The following is a 17,397-nucleotide window of genomic DNA, read 5'->3' as shown; positions in this document are numbered from 1 at the left end:
AGTCATTAATAATTTTCTATTAATGAGGAGAGATTGCTTATTTTTGAAAGAACAAAAACGATAAAGAATCATTTTTACTGGGAGACTGAAGGTTTTTTCCTTTTAAACTTTTAACGTCGTTGAATCTTCTCGAAAGAATTCCTGAAAGAGAAATGTTTGTTTTTTCATTTTTATATTTTTTCTATATACAAAAACAGTTCTTTTAACATCTATATTAAACAACTTTTTATTAAAAAATATATTTGACCTCATTCAACAGCAACTCCGAGTTTCCATACAATGAAACATGAACATTGCTGTTTTCCATATCAGAAGATTCTCTTCTTTGGCTGTTGCGTTTTATTCACATGAAAAAATGTTGATAACATTTGACTTATCCAAAATCAGATTTTCATTATCTGATTTTCATTTCGTTATGTATCCATGTCATTGTTGAGGATTATCTTATTTTGCTATCATTCCGTAACACTCGCTCACATCAATGTGATTTTAATAATGAATGCAGAAAACAATATTTGTTTCATAAGTGTAAAAGATAACTATTAAATATATTCGTTATCTGAAATAGCTTTTTTTCAAAATTTCTGATATGCTGTTAAAAAAACATTTAATGTTTGCAACTTGAAAAACGTGAGGACAAAAAGAATCTTTATAATTTGAATTATTATGAAATTCATTCAAAAAACCAATGAGAAATGAAATTGAAGCTTCAACAAAAAATTATTATTACTCATTCAGTTCATGTCTCTTTCTTTTTTGTCAAATCATCAGTTGAAAATTATCAATTCGAGATATTTCTTCTCCATATTAAAAAAGGAAATTCGACATCATTCCCAATGTTGTCTGAAACATGTTTGTTGGAAAAATATAAATGGTTTGTGTTTTGTGGATTTTTTATATCTGAATGAAGAAGTAAATATTCTAGTGATAATTCTTTTATCAAATATGATTTCCCTCTAAAAAATCATTTTTCTCTCCAGAAACAACTATGCTTTCTTCTGTTTGATATAAATTTTATCCTGTGCCTTCAAGTAACTGCTTATTGACAACCTCCTGTTCATTCTTTCTCATTCAAAATAAGGTCAAAAAACGTAATATTAACCAGAATATGATGGAAACACAAGATTACATGCTTCTTGAGATTGGAACTTTTGATATTAATCAGTGGATGCATCTTGAATATAAATATATTCAGTTGAAACCAAAAAGTTATATCTTCTAAGAGTTCTGCGAAAAGCAGCTTGGATGGATGAACATCTCACAATGCAGGCATAATGAAACTTGAAGGACATCAATGAAAACTAAAAATATTCATTTATTTTAGTTATACTGTTCTTAAAGTTTTTATTTAAATTGAGGAAAGTTTATATGTATGAAATAAATGGATAAATAGACAATGAAGTTTTTTAAAAGTGAAAAAAATTGACGAAACTTAGGGAGTTAAAAACACACTCGATTTTTCATCCTCATATTTTGTCTCTTTTTTGTAAAATTTGCATTCATTCGTTAGGTGTCTTTGCAATAATACTCTTTTTTTATTCAGAAAAGTCTTATTTCGAGAGTATTATTTATTTGAAAATTTAAGATCAAAGTGATCCTAGGATCAATATTTTTTGTTGAAAAAATTTTCTCACTCAATTTAAAGTGTTTTTGAAAATTTTTCATGCTTTCATAACAAAGGGATTATGATTATCTAAAATAACTTCAATTTTTTCTTGGAGTGATAAAATTGTGAAAAATAACTGATGTGCTTTAAGTTGCAGTATGCCACAATGCAACTTCTGCTGTCTTTTCTCTCACATTGGGAACAACAACCGCTTGTGTGAAAAGTTACGCATAGGGCTGCTGAACTGAATGGAATTGAAACTTCGTGGAACTTTTTATCACTTTGGAGAGCATCTTGTTCAGAAAAAACATTTGGAGCTGAAGAAGAGGTACTCAGAGGTGGAAGCGGATCATTAAATGATTAGGCGAATGGTTGCTGCAAGAATTGCAATGCCAATAGAGGAAAAAGGACTGGAGGCAACTGAGCATTGAGTAGAAGATGTGGCTCTGTCACCAGCATCGACAGCGCTGTTTGTGCTCGAGGAGCAAGAAGAGAGAGAAGAATTCAAAGAGGAGTCAAAGAGGAAATATGCAAACAAGAAGTACTTGGAAGACCATGTTCTGCATAAATGAGATCGCTTTATTCTGTTGTTGATGAAGAGTGTACTGCAATTTCTTCCTCGCCTTCTTCTTATTCTTCAAAAATTAAATCTGAATCAAGTGCAGGCAAAAAGAACTGAAATCCTCTCTCTTTTTCTTATTTATATATTGTGCGCACTCTGTTTAAAATATGATAAGTTGAATTTGAGAGAAGTCCTTTTCCTTTTTTCTGATTGTCAACATTCAGTGTTTCATCTTTTCTGCATGTAATGTTTCTTCTGTTTATAGGATATTCCTTGATCTGCTCACCGTTGCTTGCATGTTCTCATTTCACAATTGCGGTGTTTCATCATCTTATCTTCATCCCTCCTTTCGATTCATTTGAAACAGTTGTGAATTTGATTTGTACTATTGTGTTGATAAAATCAATAGCTGAGCCTATCCATTAGCATATTTCTTTGTATTTCGCATTTGCCGGATCCAATTCACAGTCAGCTAGTAAACCTTTTTGAACTCACGATTCCATTCAGCAATCTTTCCTTATCAATTAACAAATAACGCTGTCTGCAAATTTCAACAAAGTGAAGTTCGAATAATCGAAATTCTTCAAAAATGCACAATTGATTTTTGACTTTCATTATCAACGGATGATTTTTATGAATGTTAGTATAAACTTCAAGAAAATAATTTTGTATTGGAAATGTTTTCTGTTATTTCAATTTCTATTAACATTATTTTCAGCTATCTTCAAATAAAAGAATAGATTCCATGCGTTATTGCTGGACTTCATGCTCCAAATGGTACGCTATTTATGGATAATCATCTTCAATACTGGATTATGGAATTTGTTATCGATTGATATTCATTGATTGATCCTAAGTTATTCGTTATTCCAAAAAAAAAAAAAATTGATTTTACAAATGAAATGTTTTTTTATAATTAAATTAAAAAAGAAAAGAGATCAGAAATTTCATTCAAATTCTTTTCTTATTTTTTCAAAGTGAATGAAGCAAATTGAACAAAGCTATTTTGTGAACTTTCTGAGTTTTTAATTTGTTTTAAATAATAGTGTTTACAAACCTTTTCAAGGAATTGATTAAAACACATATTTCATTCTTAAAATGGAACATTTTCTTTAACAAGAACACACACATATTTAAGCTCCAACTCATTTCCTATCTCCCCAGCTCCATCAATACGAATGCGCAGATCATCGCTCGCTGCAAGATGTGTCACACCATATTCAATCGAATAGCACGGATCTTTTGCTGTCCCGCATTTCTTGAAATCCTTCCCTCCTTTCTCTTCAATCGATGAAACAACAATCGTCTCTGATTGGTAAATCAAAATGAAATCCATCAGATCCACTGCTTCTGAACTTTCTGAGTCAACCACAAATATCGCGTTGTATCGAACAAATTCGCTCTCCCTCAAGTCCAGCTTGAACAGCGTCTCATTGATCTGTCTCGAGATGTTCCAGCACTTTATGAAGATGTCTCTCCCTTCCTTTCCGCTGTTCGAGTCAAACTCGTCCCTCTCAAACAGCATCCCCAGCTCCCCTGAATACTTCAGCGCCATATACAATCCCCCTCCTCAACCCATCGTCACAGAGCATCCACACTGAATAACCTTCGAATTCACCACTCGGATCACGCTTTCCTTGCTCAGGTCAGCAAACACCGCTCCCCCTTTCGCTGAAGCGCCAGCTGAACACACTTTAAGCACGCTGTTGTTAATCTCCACATCAGTCGCCAGCATTGTTGGAACAGTCAGCACACTCGCTCCACCAGCTAGTCGTGTCACTCGTTGGATTGATGAGTCCCTCAACTTCAGATAACTCTCTCGATTTCCTTCGCTCTGCAGGGGTTCTTCCATCACAATCACTGACCCATCCTCCATCATGATGCCGAACACATTCACATTAACAATGTCGCACCGGCAGATGCTCGCCACATCCATCACATTGCTTTTCATCCTGTTCACCTCAATATTAAGCCCTTTCACATTCAAACTCCTAGACTTCATGAAATTACAGTGAAATCTTTGAACAATAAGATAGCGAAGCTTCAATCGAAAGAAGAAAACAAAGCGTTATTAAAATTGATCTCTTGCCTCTTTCGAAAAGCAGAACTCCTTGATTCATTTGAAATTCTTATAAATTATCATGAATAAAGAAACGGAAATAATTGTTGAAAACAAATAATTTCAAACATATGTCTAAATTTTTTTGAAAAGTTCCTTTTGTTTAATTTTCAAATTGAATAAAAATTTCATTTTTCGATCAAATTTTTGTTCTCACTCACCAAATTTCGCTGTCATGAAAGTTAAATCTTAACAATGTTGTTATTTCCATTCATGAAAAGTTTCGTGACTGGGAACAGAAATTTGATTGAAAAATGAAATTTTCATTTTATTAGAAAATTAAACAAAAGGAACTTTTCAAAAAACTTTCATATTATGAAAGTTTTTTTGTTAAATTATTCGAAAAAATAGTTTTAAATTTTATATTTATTAATTAATTGTAGATTTGAATTTGTTTTTTATACTTTTTGTTTCATATTTTTAAAAAATTACATTTTTGCAAAAAATTCAAAACTTCCATGAACAGACAAAACTTAAGTTTTCTGTTTTAAAAATTATTATAACAATTATCATAAAAACGTTATCAATCTTAATATTTGAAAAATTTGTGTTATGACGTTTCTGAAAAGAAAATTTGAAATTTGTTAGTTAATTTTTTTATAATTTGCTGAAAACAACATATTTTCAAAAGCATTCGTAATATAAATGTGTTATTATGAATAACATTTATCAAAAACACAATGAATTGTGTTTGTTTTACTAAACAAAATGTATTTCCGAAAGTGATTTTCCAATTAAATTGATCGAATAATGTTATTGAAAATTTTTGCTTTGAAAAAGCAAAGGAAAAGGCAACACAATTTAAGAAGTTCAATTTCAGATAAATCTTAAACTTCCTTTGTATAATTATGATTTCCTCACAGACATCCATTCTTCTTCTCTCTCATCTTCCTCAAGCTTCTTCTTCAACGGCACTTCTACCACTTCCCACTTTTAGGTTCCACCATCTGTTGTCTGACCGACAACGTCTTCCACTGCTTTGCTGCAATTGCTTCATTGAAACGATTATTCATCTTCTAAATTCACAGACAACTCTGTATCAACTGATGATTAGTATTCTTCTAACTTATAATTTGATCCAAAAGTTAGACAGCTTTTGGTTCATTGTTCTGCTTGCTCAGCCTCAAAGACAAAACAGTCACTCTAATAGTGCAACGCAAGTCGCAGCTTGCAACTTGGAAATGTGGAGAGGTTGATCTTCTGACTGATAACACTAGGATCAGAAAGACCGATAATGAGCGACTTCAAAATACTGGACGAAGTTGCTAGCATCATATTTTTCCTAACAGAGTGCACAGACTACAACATTGTGAAGGGAAGCAAAATGATTTTTGATCATATACAGACTTGAAGTTGAGACGGCGGGCTGGTGAATATGGCAGGGGTTTGAAGAGGCGAGGCAGGGTAGGAAATGAGGGACCAAACGAATACCAGAGATGGTGGTGTTGCAGCCGAGCTAGTGGAAGAGGATGTCCTACTGATTTATGATTCGTCCTTAAAAGAAGAAACTGCTACAACAAATAGAGGCAGGTTCAAAGCTCTGGACTGGGTTGCGAGGTGCTCTTTGGAGCAGTAGATACTGCCAAGCAGTTTACACTTGAAGAGGTGGTGTTTGCCGGACGTGATGAGTGGAAAAGAAAAAAGGTGTTTGTGTCGGATAGCATTCTGTTGGTTGTGGTGGATACCGATTATTTCAACTGGACCATAACCAGCACCAATCTGAGCTCCCTTGACGAGCTCAACGGATTCGAACTGGAGAAATCCTGCTCCAGGATTCCTTCCTGCTGTAGAATATTTCTGGACCAACATGACTAGCAAGGTGTTTGTTGACTGAGAAACAGGCTTGAACTTCGGCGCATATGGGTACTGGACTGCTCTCTGGATATCGATCATTTATTCTATTATGCAAGAAATTGCTGCTGTTAATGTGAGCATGCATCCTCCACCTGGACAACTGCTCCCAAACAACAGAAAGAGTTAGTGGGCTGTTTGTCAACGATACCAAGTATGCAAACACCTCTGCCTCTCTCTTCATCCTCAACATCCACTTCGCCTTGAACGCTGCCAATTTTGGCAAGGATGTTTTTTTCCGGTGCTCCTCCATCCCCGCCCAGATCAACAAGTCCCTCCTTTCCATCGACTTCACACAGCCCTCCCTCGACACAAACACCTCAAACTGTAGTTCCGACTCCTCCCATCCCGATCTTGATTTGGATTTCGATGCAGATATCGAACTTCTCCCCTTCATCACCTTCTAACGCGCCCAGCAGATATTCGTCGACCAAGACATCGTCTCCTTTGCCCGCCGTGATGCTCCCAGCTTGCCTCCTGCGCTTCACTCTTCACAGCCGTACTCCATTTCTACCGCACCATCGGCGACGCCTTCTGAATCCTCGCCTCCTTTTTCTTCAACACCCATATCTCTCTTGCTGACATGCGAGTCGATTGAACCTCTGGAAATCTTGTCCCTGTTCACTTCGCCACAACTTTCTCGTTGCTGTTGTCGCTTTTTTCAACAACTGCACCCTCATCAGCTGCCGCTTTTCCTTCGTATTGGCCCGCTTATCCTTCTACTGCCTCCTCGGCGGATCCCGTGCGGTACGTATTTCCTTCTTCTTCTGCTTCTTCTATCATAAATCAGCCAGAATGCTTCTAAAGCAAGATGCGCTCTTTCTTTGCTGTTATTTCTTTCTACCGGCCCAGTTTCAACATATTCGAGTGAAACTGCAGCAGAGCTTGTGTATCTGCCTTCTTCCCCATTATCCAGAGCGGGGTTCCATTGTCTCTTGAAAGCTCATCAGTTATCCGCTTTCGCTCTTCAGCGACACTTGAGGCATGTTCAATAAGCAGAGGCACTTCGAACTTCAACAAGGCTCCTTCAGCAACACATTATGCAACAACGAAATTACCATCACTAATTGCACACAACATGGAATTTTCATATTAAATGACTCTCTTTCTCTTGGCCTGATCAGCGAAGCTATTCGCATTTTCCTCACCAGCCAGTCCAGCGAGCACAGCTGAAGCCCTAGGTCGTTGTCTCCTAGTTGTCCAGCACTTTCACCATAGCAATGAGCCAAACATCTTTATCTCGATGTTCTCCTCTAGCAACCCCATCATCAGATCAATTATCGATTTCTGCATCAGCAGCACAACAACTTTCTGCAGATGACCCCTGTATTGCAAAAATGTTCGCGGATGGTGATATTCAGGTGTGAGAAGACATTCTTCTGAAACACAACACAAAACGCATTTAATTTAACAATCTGATAGGAGGATGAGATTGAAAAGAAAAATGAGGAAGTGAAGGAAGGGAAGGAGTAGATACGATTGAAGAAATAATGATGATGATAATGATGGGAAAAATGTGGAATATATATTCACGAGAAATGAGAAAAAGGAAAAGAGAGATGAAGTGGATGCTAAAACAATGGAACATAAGCATAATAAGAGCAGAGAGAAGAGAAGATAACTGAATGAAGCGAATTCAACGAATATTTTAACTCATTTAGCGTAGGAGGAAGCAAAAGAAAAGAAACAAAAATTCCGTAAAGCTTCAACAAGACGCAGAAGAGTGAAGATTCAGCATATGAGCGAAATGAGAAAGTAATTAGAAAGTACAAATTGAGAAAGTTAAGAGAATAAAAATATATTTTCTAATGTGTTGAAAGAAAGAGAGGGAGAAGAAGGAGAAGAAGGAGAAGAAGGAGATGAAGGAGATGAAGGAGATGAAGGAGATGAAGGAGATGAAGGAGATGAAGGAGTTGAAGGGGAAGGAGATGAAGGAGATAAAATGAATGAAGATGAAGTTAATGAAGGAGCAATAGAAGAAGAAGAGAAAGTTATTCTTGTTAAATGTGATAGTTATGTCGAAGGAGAAGAGGGAGAAGTTTAATTGGATAATTGTTACAAATGTGATTGAGCAAATGTTATGGGGAAAAAATGTTTCATGATGAATAGAGAAAGTTAAAGGGAGGAAAGAAGAAGTTGAACATTTGACAGCGAATGGCACTATCCGTATGAAATTAAATTAGAAATATAGAAAAGAAGATGTTAGAGAAGTGGTGAATGAAATAATTATGATTTTCTATGACTGAAATGAAGAGGATTATCGTTCGCTTCAATTTAACGTCATCTGAACTTCCACACTTTCTTCAATTGTTGCTTCCTCTTCTTCTTCAATTTTATCTAAACTCCATTCTTCCATTTGATTATCACACATACAAATCCACAGACAAATCAGCTCACTCAAAAGTCTCTGCCTTATGTTCTGCGCCTTCTTCAGAAGCTCCTTCGCATTGTGTGTGCTCTTGCAGGGCATCTTTGATAGCCATCAATTCACTTCCTTGATTCCAAGATGATTATCCGCATATCCATTTCCAGCGAAATTCCCTTTGAGAAATATAAACAAATCGACATTTCGGATGCAAAAGGCATCTGTTCTGTCATATCCAACAACCGAGTTGTCTTTCTGAGTGATGTTTGTCATGAAAGTGAACATGGGCTCTTTCACAGAAGCGACAAGGGATTCACACACAAAATACACATCTCTTCCGGCACTGGCCTTGTTGGCTGAAAACACGATATTGGTGATGGAAAAGGTTGTGGATGACACTTGTGAATCATCCTTGTACTCGATCATGAGAGCACCGCCTCTTCCTCCAGAACTTGTATCCTCGCTTATAGAGCAGGTGGAGAAGGTGGTGCTGCTCACTGAAAACGAGTTGGCAGAGGCAGATGAGGCGAATGAGATGCGCCCACCATTGGTTGCAGTTTTTTGGTTCAGCTATGCTAAGATGATGCTGTTTTTGGTGCAGTTGATGATGGAAAGGGAAGAAAGGAAGAAAATATTGCGCTTATTGAGAATGATGGAACTATCAAATATGAATGGAAAATGGAAACGAGACAGAGAGAATATTGCAAAAAAATTTTTTAGGAAGAATAATGGAAGAAAGAAGAGAATTTTGTTGAATATTGGATTGAAAAGAGAAGAAAGAGCAATCAATATCAATAAAAGGTTTTGGAATAACAGATTGACGTGGAGAAATAATAGTAGAAAACATTGGAGAGTGAAGTTTTCAATTTTAGTGGTATTTTCGAATTGAGGATTTGTGGAGGAAAAGCGGAAATGGGAGGAATATGAGTGGCAGATGGAAAAGGAAGCAAAAAGTGAATTAAATAGGAAGAATAAAGATAGAAGCAAATAGGTGGAGATAGTTGTTGTTCTTAGCGTTATCTGATGTTCATCAATTTCGTTCAACTTTTGCTGAAACTGCTGGGCCTCATAGCTGGAAGATAGATATGACAAAACAATTTTCGCTGAAGAACTGGAGAAAACAAACATTTATCATCCTTTAAAATTTTTAATTTTTTAATCCTAATTGAAATATTCTCCAATCTTTATTTATAATGTTCTTTAAGCATTTGTATAACAATACAAATACTGTGAATTTTTATTTTCCTTTCAAAGATCGATTTTTCAATTTTTTTTAAAACTTGATCAAAAAATTCTCTTTCATAAAAAACATAAAAAAGGTATGTTTTTTTTATTTTTTATTTTTTTTTGCATATTAAAATAAAACAAATATTCATCACAGAAATCAAAGCTAAATACTAGTTACAAATCAATTTAATTTTATGATCAAAAATTACCACAATAGATTTAATTTTTTCAATTTTTGATCTTTTTTTATGATTTCTAAAAAAATCACCCATATGTGTTTTCACTTTTCATTGTTCATTGGTTAATATTTAAAAGAAATTTATAAATTGAAAATTTTGGATAAAAAAACATGATTTCAAAAATAAAAACTCAAATTTTCACTATGGTTTCAATTTACCGAAATATGATCGATATGTCAATGTGAATTAATGATAAAAAATATTTTGTTCTTTGAACAGAATTCTTTCATTTATGAAATCATCAATGATTTTTTCTCCGAATTTTTTTCTATCGAAAAATCATAATGCACAAAAGACAACAAAAATTAATGCATTCTTAAACAAAGACAGAATCAAAAATATTAAAAATGGGTCGGATCAATTAATCATTTATATCATTACAAGTATTCGTAGAAAACACAAAACCCAACGTAATTGACCGAAAAGTACAATATGATTTTTGAAGGGAATGGGAAAAATCTTCGAAAATTGTCAGGTTCAAAAATACAGGTCTACAAATCTAAAAAATAATTTTATTGCGTTATTTATTTGTTTACAACCTTAAAAAAATATATTTAATTGATTTATCATTTAATTTATTAATAATATTGCTTTTTAAAATGATTTAGACAAATCCCGCAGCAAAATATGCTCCAATCATGAGTGATAACGAAAATTTTCTCGATGCAAAAACGCTGCTTATTCGTGATTTTGAGACTTCGATTGATGATATTAAGTGTGAAAAACGTTTTAGGTTTATATAATACTTTTCATTTGGCATTTATTTTGAAATGACAAAAAATATGAACCTTTATGAATCACGAAGCTTTCTTTCTCAAAGGCCAGTGAGCCAGCAGCTTAATTCACAATCTTGTCGAAGCTCCTCTTTGAAAGTTAAAGATAGGATTCGGATTGTTCGTGATTTTGTCTTTTGTCATTTCTGAAAAATTTTATAAATTATTTCATTTTTTTCTTTTATTATTTCAAAATGTTTCTTTTCTGTATTAAAATGCAAAAACTTCAAAGAATTCTGGTTTTAAGCGTGATTTGAATGAATCAAATAGATTCGAAAGCAAAGCTGCAACATCAAAAATGGGAGTTGGACGCGGTGGAGGAAGCATTGGATCTTTGACTTCTTTGCTAGCGAATACTCACACTTCGAAAGCTCTTTCAACGATATCAACCACACCCGGGCTTTTCCCACAGCTGATGGCAGATTCATTTAACGAATATCTTCTGAGCTGCATCGGAAGCATTGATGGTCCACAGAAGGGGTTTGGGCGCGGGGCTGAAGGGCTTCAGGGCAAGCTGTTGATGGATCGCTCCTCAAACCTCCTTCCATTGGCTCAATTCGCACGAGGGTGTAAAATGCCTTCTCATAACCCGTCCGTTCTGGCGGGTTCTGTGCAGTCTCCATCGTCTGAGGCAACTCTCCTTCTGCAGCAACAGCCTTATTTTCCTCTGCCAATGCAACAAGATGCTTTTCCTTCCTTCAGCTACGCTCCATTCTTTGGATATCCATTCATTTTTACCGGCTCTCCTTCTGAGCAGTCACTGATTTCTTCTTCTTCTTCTTCTTCCTCTTCTTCGTCTGTCCCTTCTTCAGCATTGCCAACAATATCATCGTTCCCTTCGCAACCTTCATCATCAGTTTCATCCTCTTCTTCAACCACATCTTCATCTATACCTGTTGTGGGTTCAACTTCTGCTTCTTCCTCTTTATCACCATCTTCTTCCTCTTCCTCTTCCTCTTCCTCTTCCTCTTCCTCTTCCTCTTCCTCTTCCTCTTCCTCTTCTTTTTCCTCCTCTTCTTCTTCAACAACTACTTCAGTTCCAGTTGTTCCTCTTCAATCGTCTACTGCTTGCACACAGACAGATGGATGCATGTCATACAATGGCTTCTCTTCTTTGTCTTCTTTCATTCCATATGCTTCTTCCTCATTTCCCATTGCTTCTTCATCATTGCCATCATCATCTTCTTCTTCTTCCTGTTATTTATCATCATCATTTCCACCACAATCATCATCATCATCATCATCATCATTAGATCATTCTCATGGAATTCCAGCTTCATTTCATCACATAGATATAGATAACAATAACTTCACTAATAATAACAATAACAATAACAATGCCAATGACAATGAACTGAATGAAATCGAATACAATGATGTGCTTTCGCCTGATGAAGGGCGGATAAGATATTACAATGCAGAAGATGAGGAAGACCTGGATGAAGCAGAGCTGATGATGAGTGTGGATGCAATTGACCCAAGATTTGCAGATGATGAGCTGTTTGAAGAAGAGGAAGAGGAAGAAGGAGAAAGAGGAGAAAGAGGAGAGAGAAAAGGAATGATAGAAAATGGCTTTGTAGAAGGATTTGGCTATCCATTGGGGGGCATAATGATTGATCCATCATGTATTCATTATTCTGTTGATGCAAGAGAGTTTAAGCCAGTAAAGAAAGTTCTTGAGACAAAAGTTGATAAGTCTGTTAATTTTGTTCCCAGAACGAAAAGGAAAGGAGGAAATGAAGGTGATTGCAATGCTAATACAAATACTAATGCTAATTCTTCTTCTTCTTCTTCTTCCTCCTCCTCTTCTTCTTCTTCTTCTTCCTCCTCCTCTTCTTCTTCTTCTTCTTCCTCTTCCTCTTCCCCAGTTTCAAATTCTGAATGTTCTAAGCGTTCTGACACATCAGCTATTGATTCTTGTAAGAAGGATAAGTCAGAAATAGTTCTGACTAAACATAATGCGAAGGAGAACAAGAAATCAACTTCTTCTTCTTCTACCTCTTCTTCTTCTTCTCTCCCTTCTTCTCAATCATCACAGATTGTTAACCCTTCCATTCCTTCTGTAAACACTTCATCATCATCCTCTTTATCTTCTTCTTCTTCCTCCTCCTCCACTTCTTCTTCTATCAAAACTCGTCTTTCTCTTCGTGCTCCTGTGTGGATGCCTTCAAAAACAATGGCAAAGACAAATGTGAAAGCAAATGTGAAAGCAGAGGAAAAAACACAGAATTCTTCTTCATCACAATCATCATCATCATCATCATCATCATCATCAACGAACACTACAACTGCAACTTTAACAGCATCATCATCATCTTCTTCTTCTTCTTCACCTTCTTCCTCTTCTTCCTCTTCAAAGCCTTCTTCTTCTTCTTCTTCTATAACTTCAACGCCACCACCACCATCATCATCATCTTCTTCTTCTTCCTCCTCATCTTCCTCTTCTTCCTCTTCTTCCTCTACTCCTCTTCTCATTAACACATTATCTTCCTCTTCTCTCGCAGAACAGCTGAAAGGAGTGGAAATTCATTCATATGTCCCAAAAAAGAACAAGATATCATCAGAAGCTGTTGATTCAATGAAGGAAAAGAAGAATGTGAAGGACGATAAGAAAGAAGTGAAAGCTGAAGAAGGAGAAAAAGATAAAGGAGAAAAAGAAAAAGAGGAAAAAGGAGAAAAAGAAGGAGAAGGAGAAGGAGAAGGGAGAAAAGAAGAAGAAGAAAAAGGAGAAGAAAAAGAAAAAGAAGGAAAAGAAGAAGAAATCAAAAAGATGCAAAATATTATCAGTGGAGATGTTGCAAACCAAACTGACCAAACTAATCAATCTGATCAATCTAATCAAACAAATCAAGCCATCCAGCAATTTCTGAGTCAGCAATATGCTCAAATTCTTTTATCTCAACAGATTCAACAGCAAATTCAACAGCAGCAGCAACAACAAATGAAACAACAAACAAATCAAAATATTCAATCATTGAATGGATCTGTTTCATATTTGCCATTGAATCTTCCTCAGCAATATCAGAATTATCAAAACATGTCAAATTCCCAAAATATACAAAACATGTCAAATTTTCAAAATATTTCAAATATTTCAGATTATCAGCAATTACAGCAATTACAGCAACTGCAACAATATCAGCAATATAATCAATATCAACAGCTTGCCAATGCTCAGAATTTATACCAGGCATATGTGATTCCTTCTGTTCAAGTCACTGGAAATGCTGTTAATACAATAAATTCAATGAATATTGCTTCAAATAGACCTTCTTCTTCTTCTTCTTCCTCTTCTTCTTCATTGATTGCGCCTTCATTACCATTACCCTCATCATCATCAACATCAACCATTATTCCTTCTTATAACCCTTCTCATTCTTCTCATTCTTTTTATCCCTCAACTCTTTCCAATCCCCACAAACCAACAAATTCTTCAATTTCTTCAATTTCTTCAATTTCTTCTAATACTTCTAATTCTTCTAATTCTTTAAAATCATCTCAATATACCCATCCTCTTCCTCCTGCTTCTGCAGCCAACCATCAAATTCCTGTTCCTCTTCTCCTCAGCCATCTTTCTGTGCTCTCTCAAACTGCTCCTCTTCTTCCTTCGACGTTGGCGACTGTAGCAGCATTGGCACATAATGAGGTGTTTATGATGAATGAAGGGAGAGAAGAAGAGAAGAAGGAGAAGGAAGAGGAGAAGGAAGAGAAGAAAGAAGGGGAAGAGAAAGAGGAGAAAGGGGAAGAGAAAGGGGAAGAGAAAGAGGAAGAGAAAGGGAAGAAAGAGGAAGAAAAAGAGAAAAGAGAGGAAGAAAATGAAGATAGAGAAAGAGATGAAGATAAAGAAATCACCAAAGATGATAAAACATGTATGGTTGATGAAAAGAAAGAAATATCTTCTTCAAAAGAAATCAATTCTTCATCATATGAGAAAGAAAAACTTTCTTATACTTCTACTTCTACTTCTACTTCTTCTTCTTCTTCATGTAAAGTTGTTTCTTTCCCTCCACTTCCACATTTATCAGAGGTTTCATCATCTTCTTCTTTATCTTCTTCTTTATCTTCTTCTTCCTCTTCTTCCTCCTCTTTCTCTTCTTCTTCTTTATCTTCTCCTTCACATAGAGATATTCATCATCCTCTTCATCTCAGAACTCCTTCTGCCATTCATCCCATCCCTCTTTCTCCTCCTTATCAACATTTCTATGCTAATTCTATTAATTCTTCTTCTTCTTCTTCTTCCTCTTCCTCTTCTTCTCTTCCTTCCTCTTCTTCTTATTCTTCCTCTTATCCTTCCTCTTCTTCCGTTTCTTTATTATCTTCTTCTCTTCCCTCATCCTCCTCTTCTTCTCTTCCTTCTTCCTCTTCTTCTTTTCTTCACTCTTCTCTTCCTTCTTCCTCTTCTTCCTCCTCTTCTTCTCATTCTCTTCCTTCTTCTTCTTCTTCTTCTCTCTATCCAGACATCTTTTCTCTTCATTCAGCTGATTCTCTGTTGGAATCTCTGAAGATGATGAAAATATTTCGTTTGTCTCCTTCTCCTTCTTCTTCTTTCTCCAAAGTTAATTCTTCTTCCTCTTCTGCTTCTTCCTTTTCTTCTTCATCTTCTCTTTCTCCACCTTCTTCCTCTTCCTCTTCCTCTTCCTCTTCCTCTTCCTCTTCCTCTTCCTCTTCCTCTTCCTCTTCCTCTTCTTCCTCCTCCTCCTCTTCTCCTTCATCATCTTCTTCTTCTCATTCTCCTTCGTCAAAGAAGATATCAAAAGACAAGAAAGATTCTATTGAAGAATCAACAGATTCTTCGGATTCTCTTTCTGTTTCTTCTTCTTCTTCTTCTTCCTCCTCTTCTTCCTCTTCTTCAACTTCCTCTTCTTCTTCTTCTTCACCTGAAATTTCGAATTCTTCTTCTTGCTCGTTTCTTATTGGTTCATCATCATTATATTTATCTTCTTCTTCTTCATCTTCATCTTCATCTTCTTCCTCTTCTTCTAATCTTTCTTCTTCCTCTTTCTCTTCATCATCATCTTCTTCTTCATCTTCATCTTCTCAAGAAGGAATATCAATAGAATCTTCATTTAACAAAGAAGAAGAAGCAAAAGAAAAAATAAATGAAAAAGAAAAAGAAAAAACAAAAGAAGAAGAAATAAAAGAAGAAGAAGAAGAAAGAAGAAGAAAGAAGAAGGAGATGAATAAATATGAGAATGATGTGTATATTCCTGAAGGATTAGAGGAGAAAAAGAAGAAGAAAAAGGAGAAGGAGAAGGAGAAGGAGAAGGAGAAGGAGAAAGAGAAAGAGAAAGGAAGGGAAGGAAAGGAAGAAGAAAAGGAAGAAAGAGAAGAGAAAATTAAAGAAGAAGAAATAAAAGAAGAAGAAGAAGAAGAATATCAAAGAGGATTTATATTGGAAGATGTGGCAAAGGACAATGAATTATCAAATGAAGAAAGAAGAAAGAAAGAAGGAGAAAGAGAAGAAGAAGGAAACAAAAAAGGAGAAAGAAAAGAAGAAGAAGAAATAAACAATGAGAAAGAAGAAAATGTTTTGTTTTGTATAAAAACTGGATTTAAACTAGATGAAGATGAAGAAAACGAAGAAGCTAACGAGAAAGAAGAGAAAGAGAAAGAAGAGAAAGAAGAGAAAGAGAAAGAAGAGAAAGAAGAAGAAATGAAGATAGAGAAGAAGGAAGAGAAGAAGGAAGAGGAGAAAGATGAAATAAAGAAAGAAATGAAGAAAGAAAGTGAAAAAGAAGAAGATAAAAATGAAAAGAAGAAGAAGGAAAAGAAGGGTAACAACGTCATCAAGAATGAAATAGAATCAACAAAACAAGTTACAAAGAAGAAAATCAAAGAAGAAGAGAAAGAAGAGAAAGAAGAGGAGATTGAAAAGAAATTGGAGAAATTAGAGAAGTATTTGAAAGAAGAAGAAAACAAAAAGAAGAAAGCGGAAGAAGAAAGAGAAAGAGAAAGAGAAAGAGAAGAAGAAGAAGAGAAGAAGAAGAAGATAAAAGAGGAGAAGAAAAAGCAAATGATGGAGAGGAAGAAGAAGATAATGGAGCAGAAGAAGAAGAAAGAGGAAGAGAGGAAGAAGAAAAGAAAAGAAGAAGCAGAAAGAAAAAGAAAAGAAATTGAAGAAATCCAAAGAAGAAATGAAGAAATGTATAGAAAACAAAGAGAAGAGCTAGAAATGAAGCTGAAAGAAGAAGAAGAGAAGAAAAGGAGAATTATAGAAGAAAGAAAGAAAGCAATAGAAGAAGAGAAGAAGAAGAAAGAATTTAGAGAGAAAGAGAAGAAAGAGAATGAGAAGATGAAGAGAATGGAAGATATTTGTGTGGAAAGGATGAAGAAGAGGAAGAAAAGAGAAGAAGAAAGAAGAGAAGAAGAAGAAAGAAGAAGAATGTTTGAAGAAGAAGCAAGAAGTGCATTAGAGATGGAGAGAAGAAGAAGAAAGGAAGAAGAGAAGAAGAAGAGAGAAAGAGAAGAAATGAAGAAAGAAGAAGAAATGATGATGATGTTTAGAGAGAAAGAGAGAGAAAGAGAAGAAGGAGAAGCCAAAGAAAGAAAGATGATGGAGAAGGAAGAAGAAGAAATAAAGAGAAGAATAGAGAAGATGATGAAGGAGAAAGAGAAGAAGAAGAGAGAGAAAGAGAAGAAGGAGAGGAAGAAGAGG

General features: G+C 35.3%; 5 protein-coding genes across 5 annotated transcripts; 3 read left to right on the top strand and 2 right to left on the bottom strand.

Annotated features, from left to right (window-relative positions):
* Nucleotides 1-3,261: 3,261 nt before the first annotated feature.
* MONOS_4840 (uncharacterized protein) lies at nt 3,262-3,693 on the bottom strand (the record flags this gene model as incomplete). Its single annotated transcript, XM_067874940.1, has 1 exon — nt 3,262-3,693. The coding sequence occupies one exon, from the start codon at nt 3,691-3,693 to the stop codon at nt 3,262-3,264; it is 432 nt and encodes a 143-aa protein (XP_067730885.1).
* A 45-nt stretch (nt 3,694-3,738) lies between these two features.
* On the bottom strand, nt 3,739-4,170 carry MONOS_4839 (uncharacterized protein; the record flags this gene model as incomplete). Its single annotated transcript, XM_067874938.1, has 1 exon — nt 3,739-4,170. One exon carries the CDS (start codon nt 4,168-4,170, stop codon nt 3,739-3,741), a length of 432 nt encoding a protein of 143 aa, XP_067730884.1.
* A 3,715-nt stretch (nt 4,171-7,885) lies between these two features.
* MONOS_4838 (uncharacterized protein) lies at nt 7,886-8,182 on the top strand (the record flags this gene model as incomplete). Its single annotated transcript, XM_067874937.1, has 2 exons — nt 7,886-7,893; nt 7,963-8,182. The coding sequence occupies 2 exons, from the start codon at nt 7,886-7,888 to the stop codon at nt 8,180-8,182; spliced, it is 228 nt and encodes a 75-aa protein (XP_067730883.1).
* A 583-nt stretch (nt 8,183-8,765) lies between these two features.
* Nucleotides 8,766-9,232, top strand: MONOS_17351 (uncharacterized protein; the record flags this gene model as incomplete). The annotated part of the gene is made up of 2 exons (XM_067870263.1): nt 8,766-9,059; nt 9,224-9,232. The coding sequence occupies 2 exons, from the start codon at nt 8,766-8,768 to the stop codon at nt 9,230-9,232; spliced, it is 303 nt and encodes a 100-aa protein (XP_067730882.1).
* Nucleotides 9,233-10,401: 1,169 nt separating this feature from the next.
* Nucleotides 10,402-16,613, top strand: MONOS_4837 (uncharacterized protein; the record flags this gene model as incomplete). Its single annotated transcript, XM_067874936.1, has 5 exons — nt 10,402-10,458; nt 10,578-10,684; nt 10,775-10,862; nt 10,975-16,516; nt 16,567-16,613. 5 exons carry the CDS (start codon nt 10,402-10,404, stop codon nt 16,611-16,613), a joined length of 5,841 nt encoding a protein of 1,946 aa, XP_067730881.1.
* Nucleotides 16,614-17,397: the final 784 nt, after the last annotated feature.

The sequence above is a fragment of the Monocercomonoides exilis genome (genome assembly GCF_001643675.1).
Source record: "Monocercomonoides exilis strain PA203 chromosome Unknown scaffold13-1861174, whole genome shotgun sequence".
NCBI lineage: Eukaryota > Preaxostyla > Oxymonadida > Polymastigidae > Monocercomonoides > Monocercomonoides exilis.
This window is presented reverse-complemented; position numbering and strand designations above follow the sequence as displayed.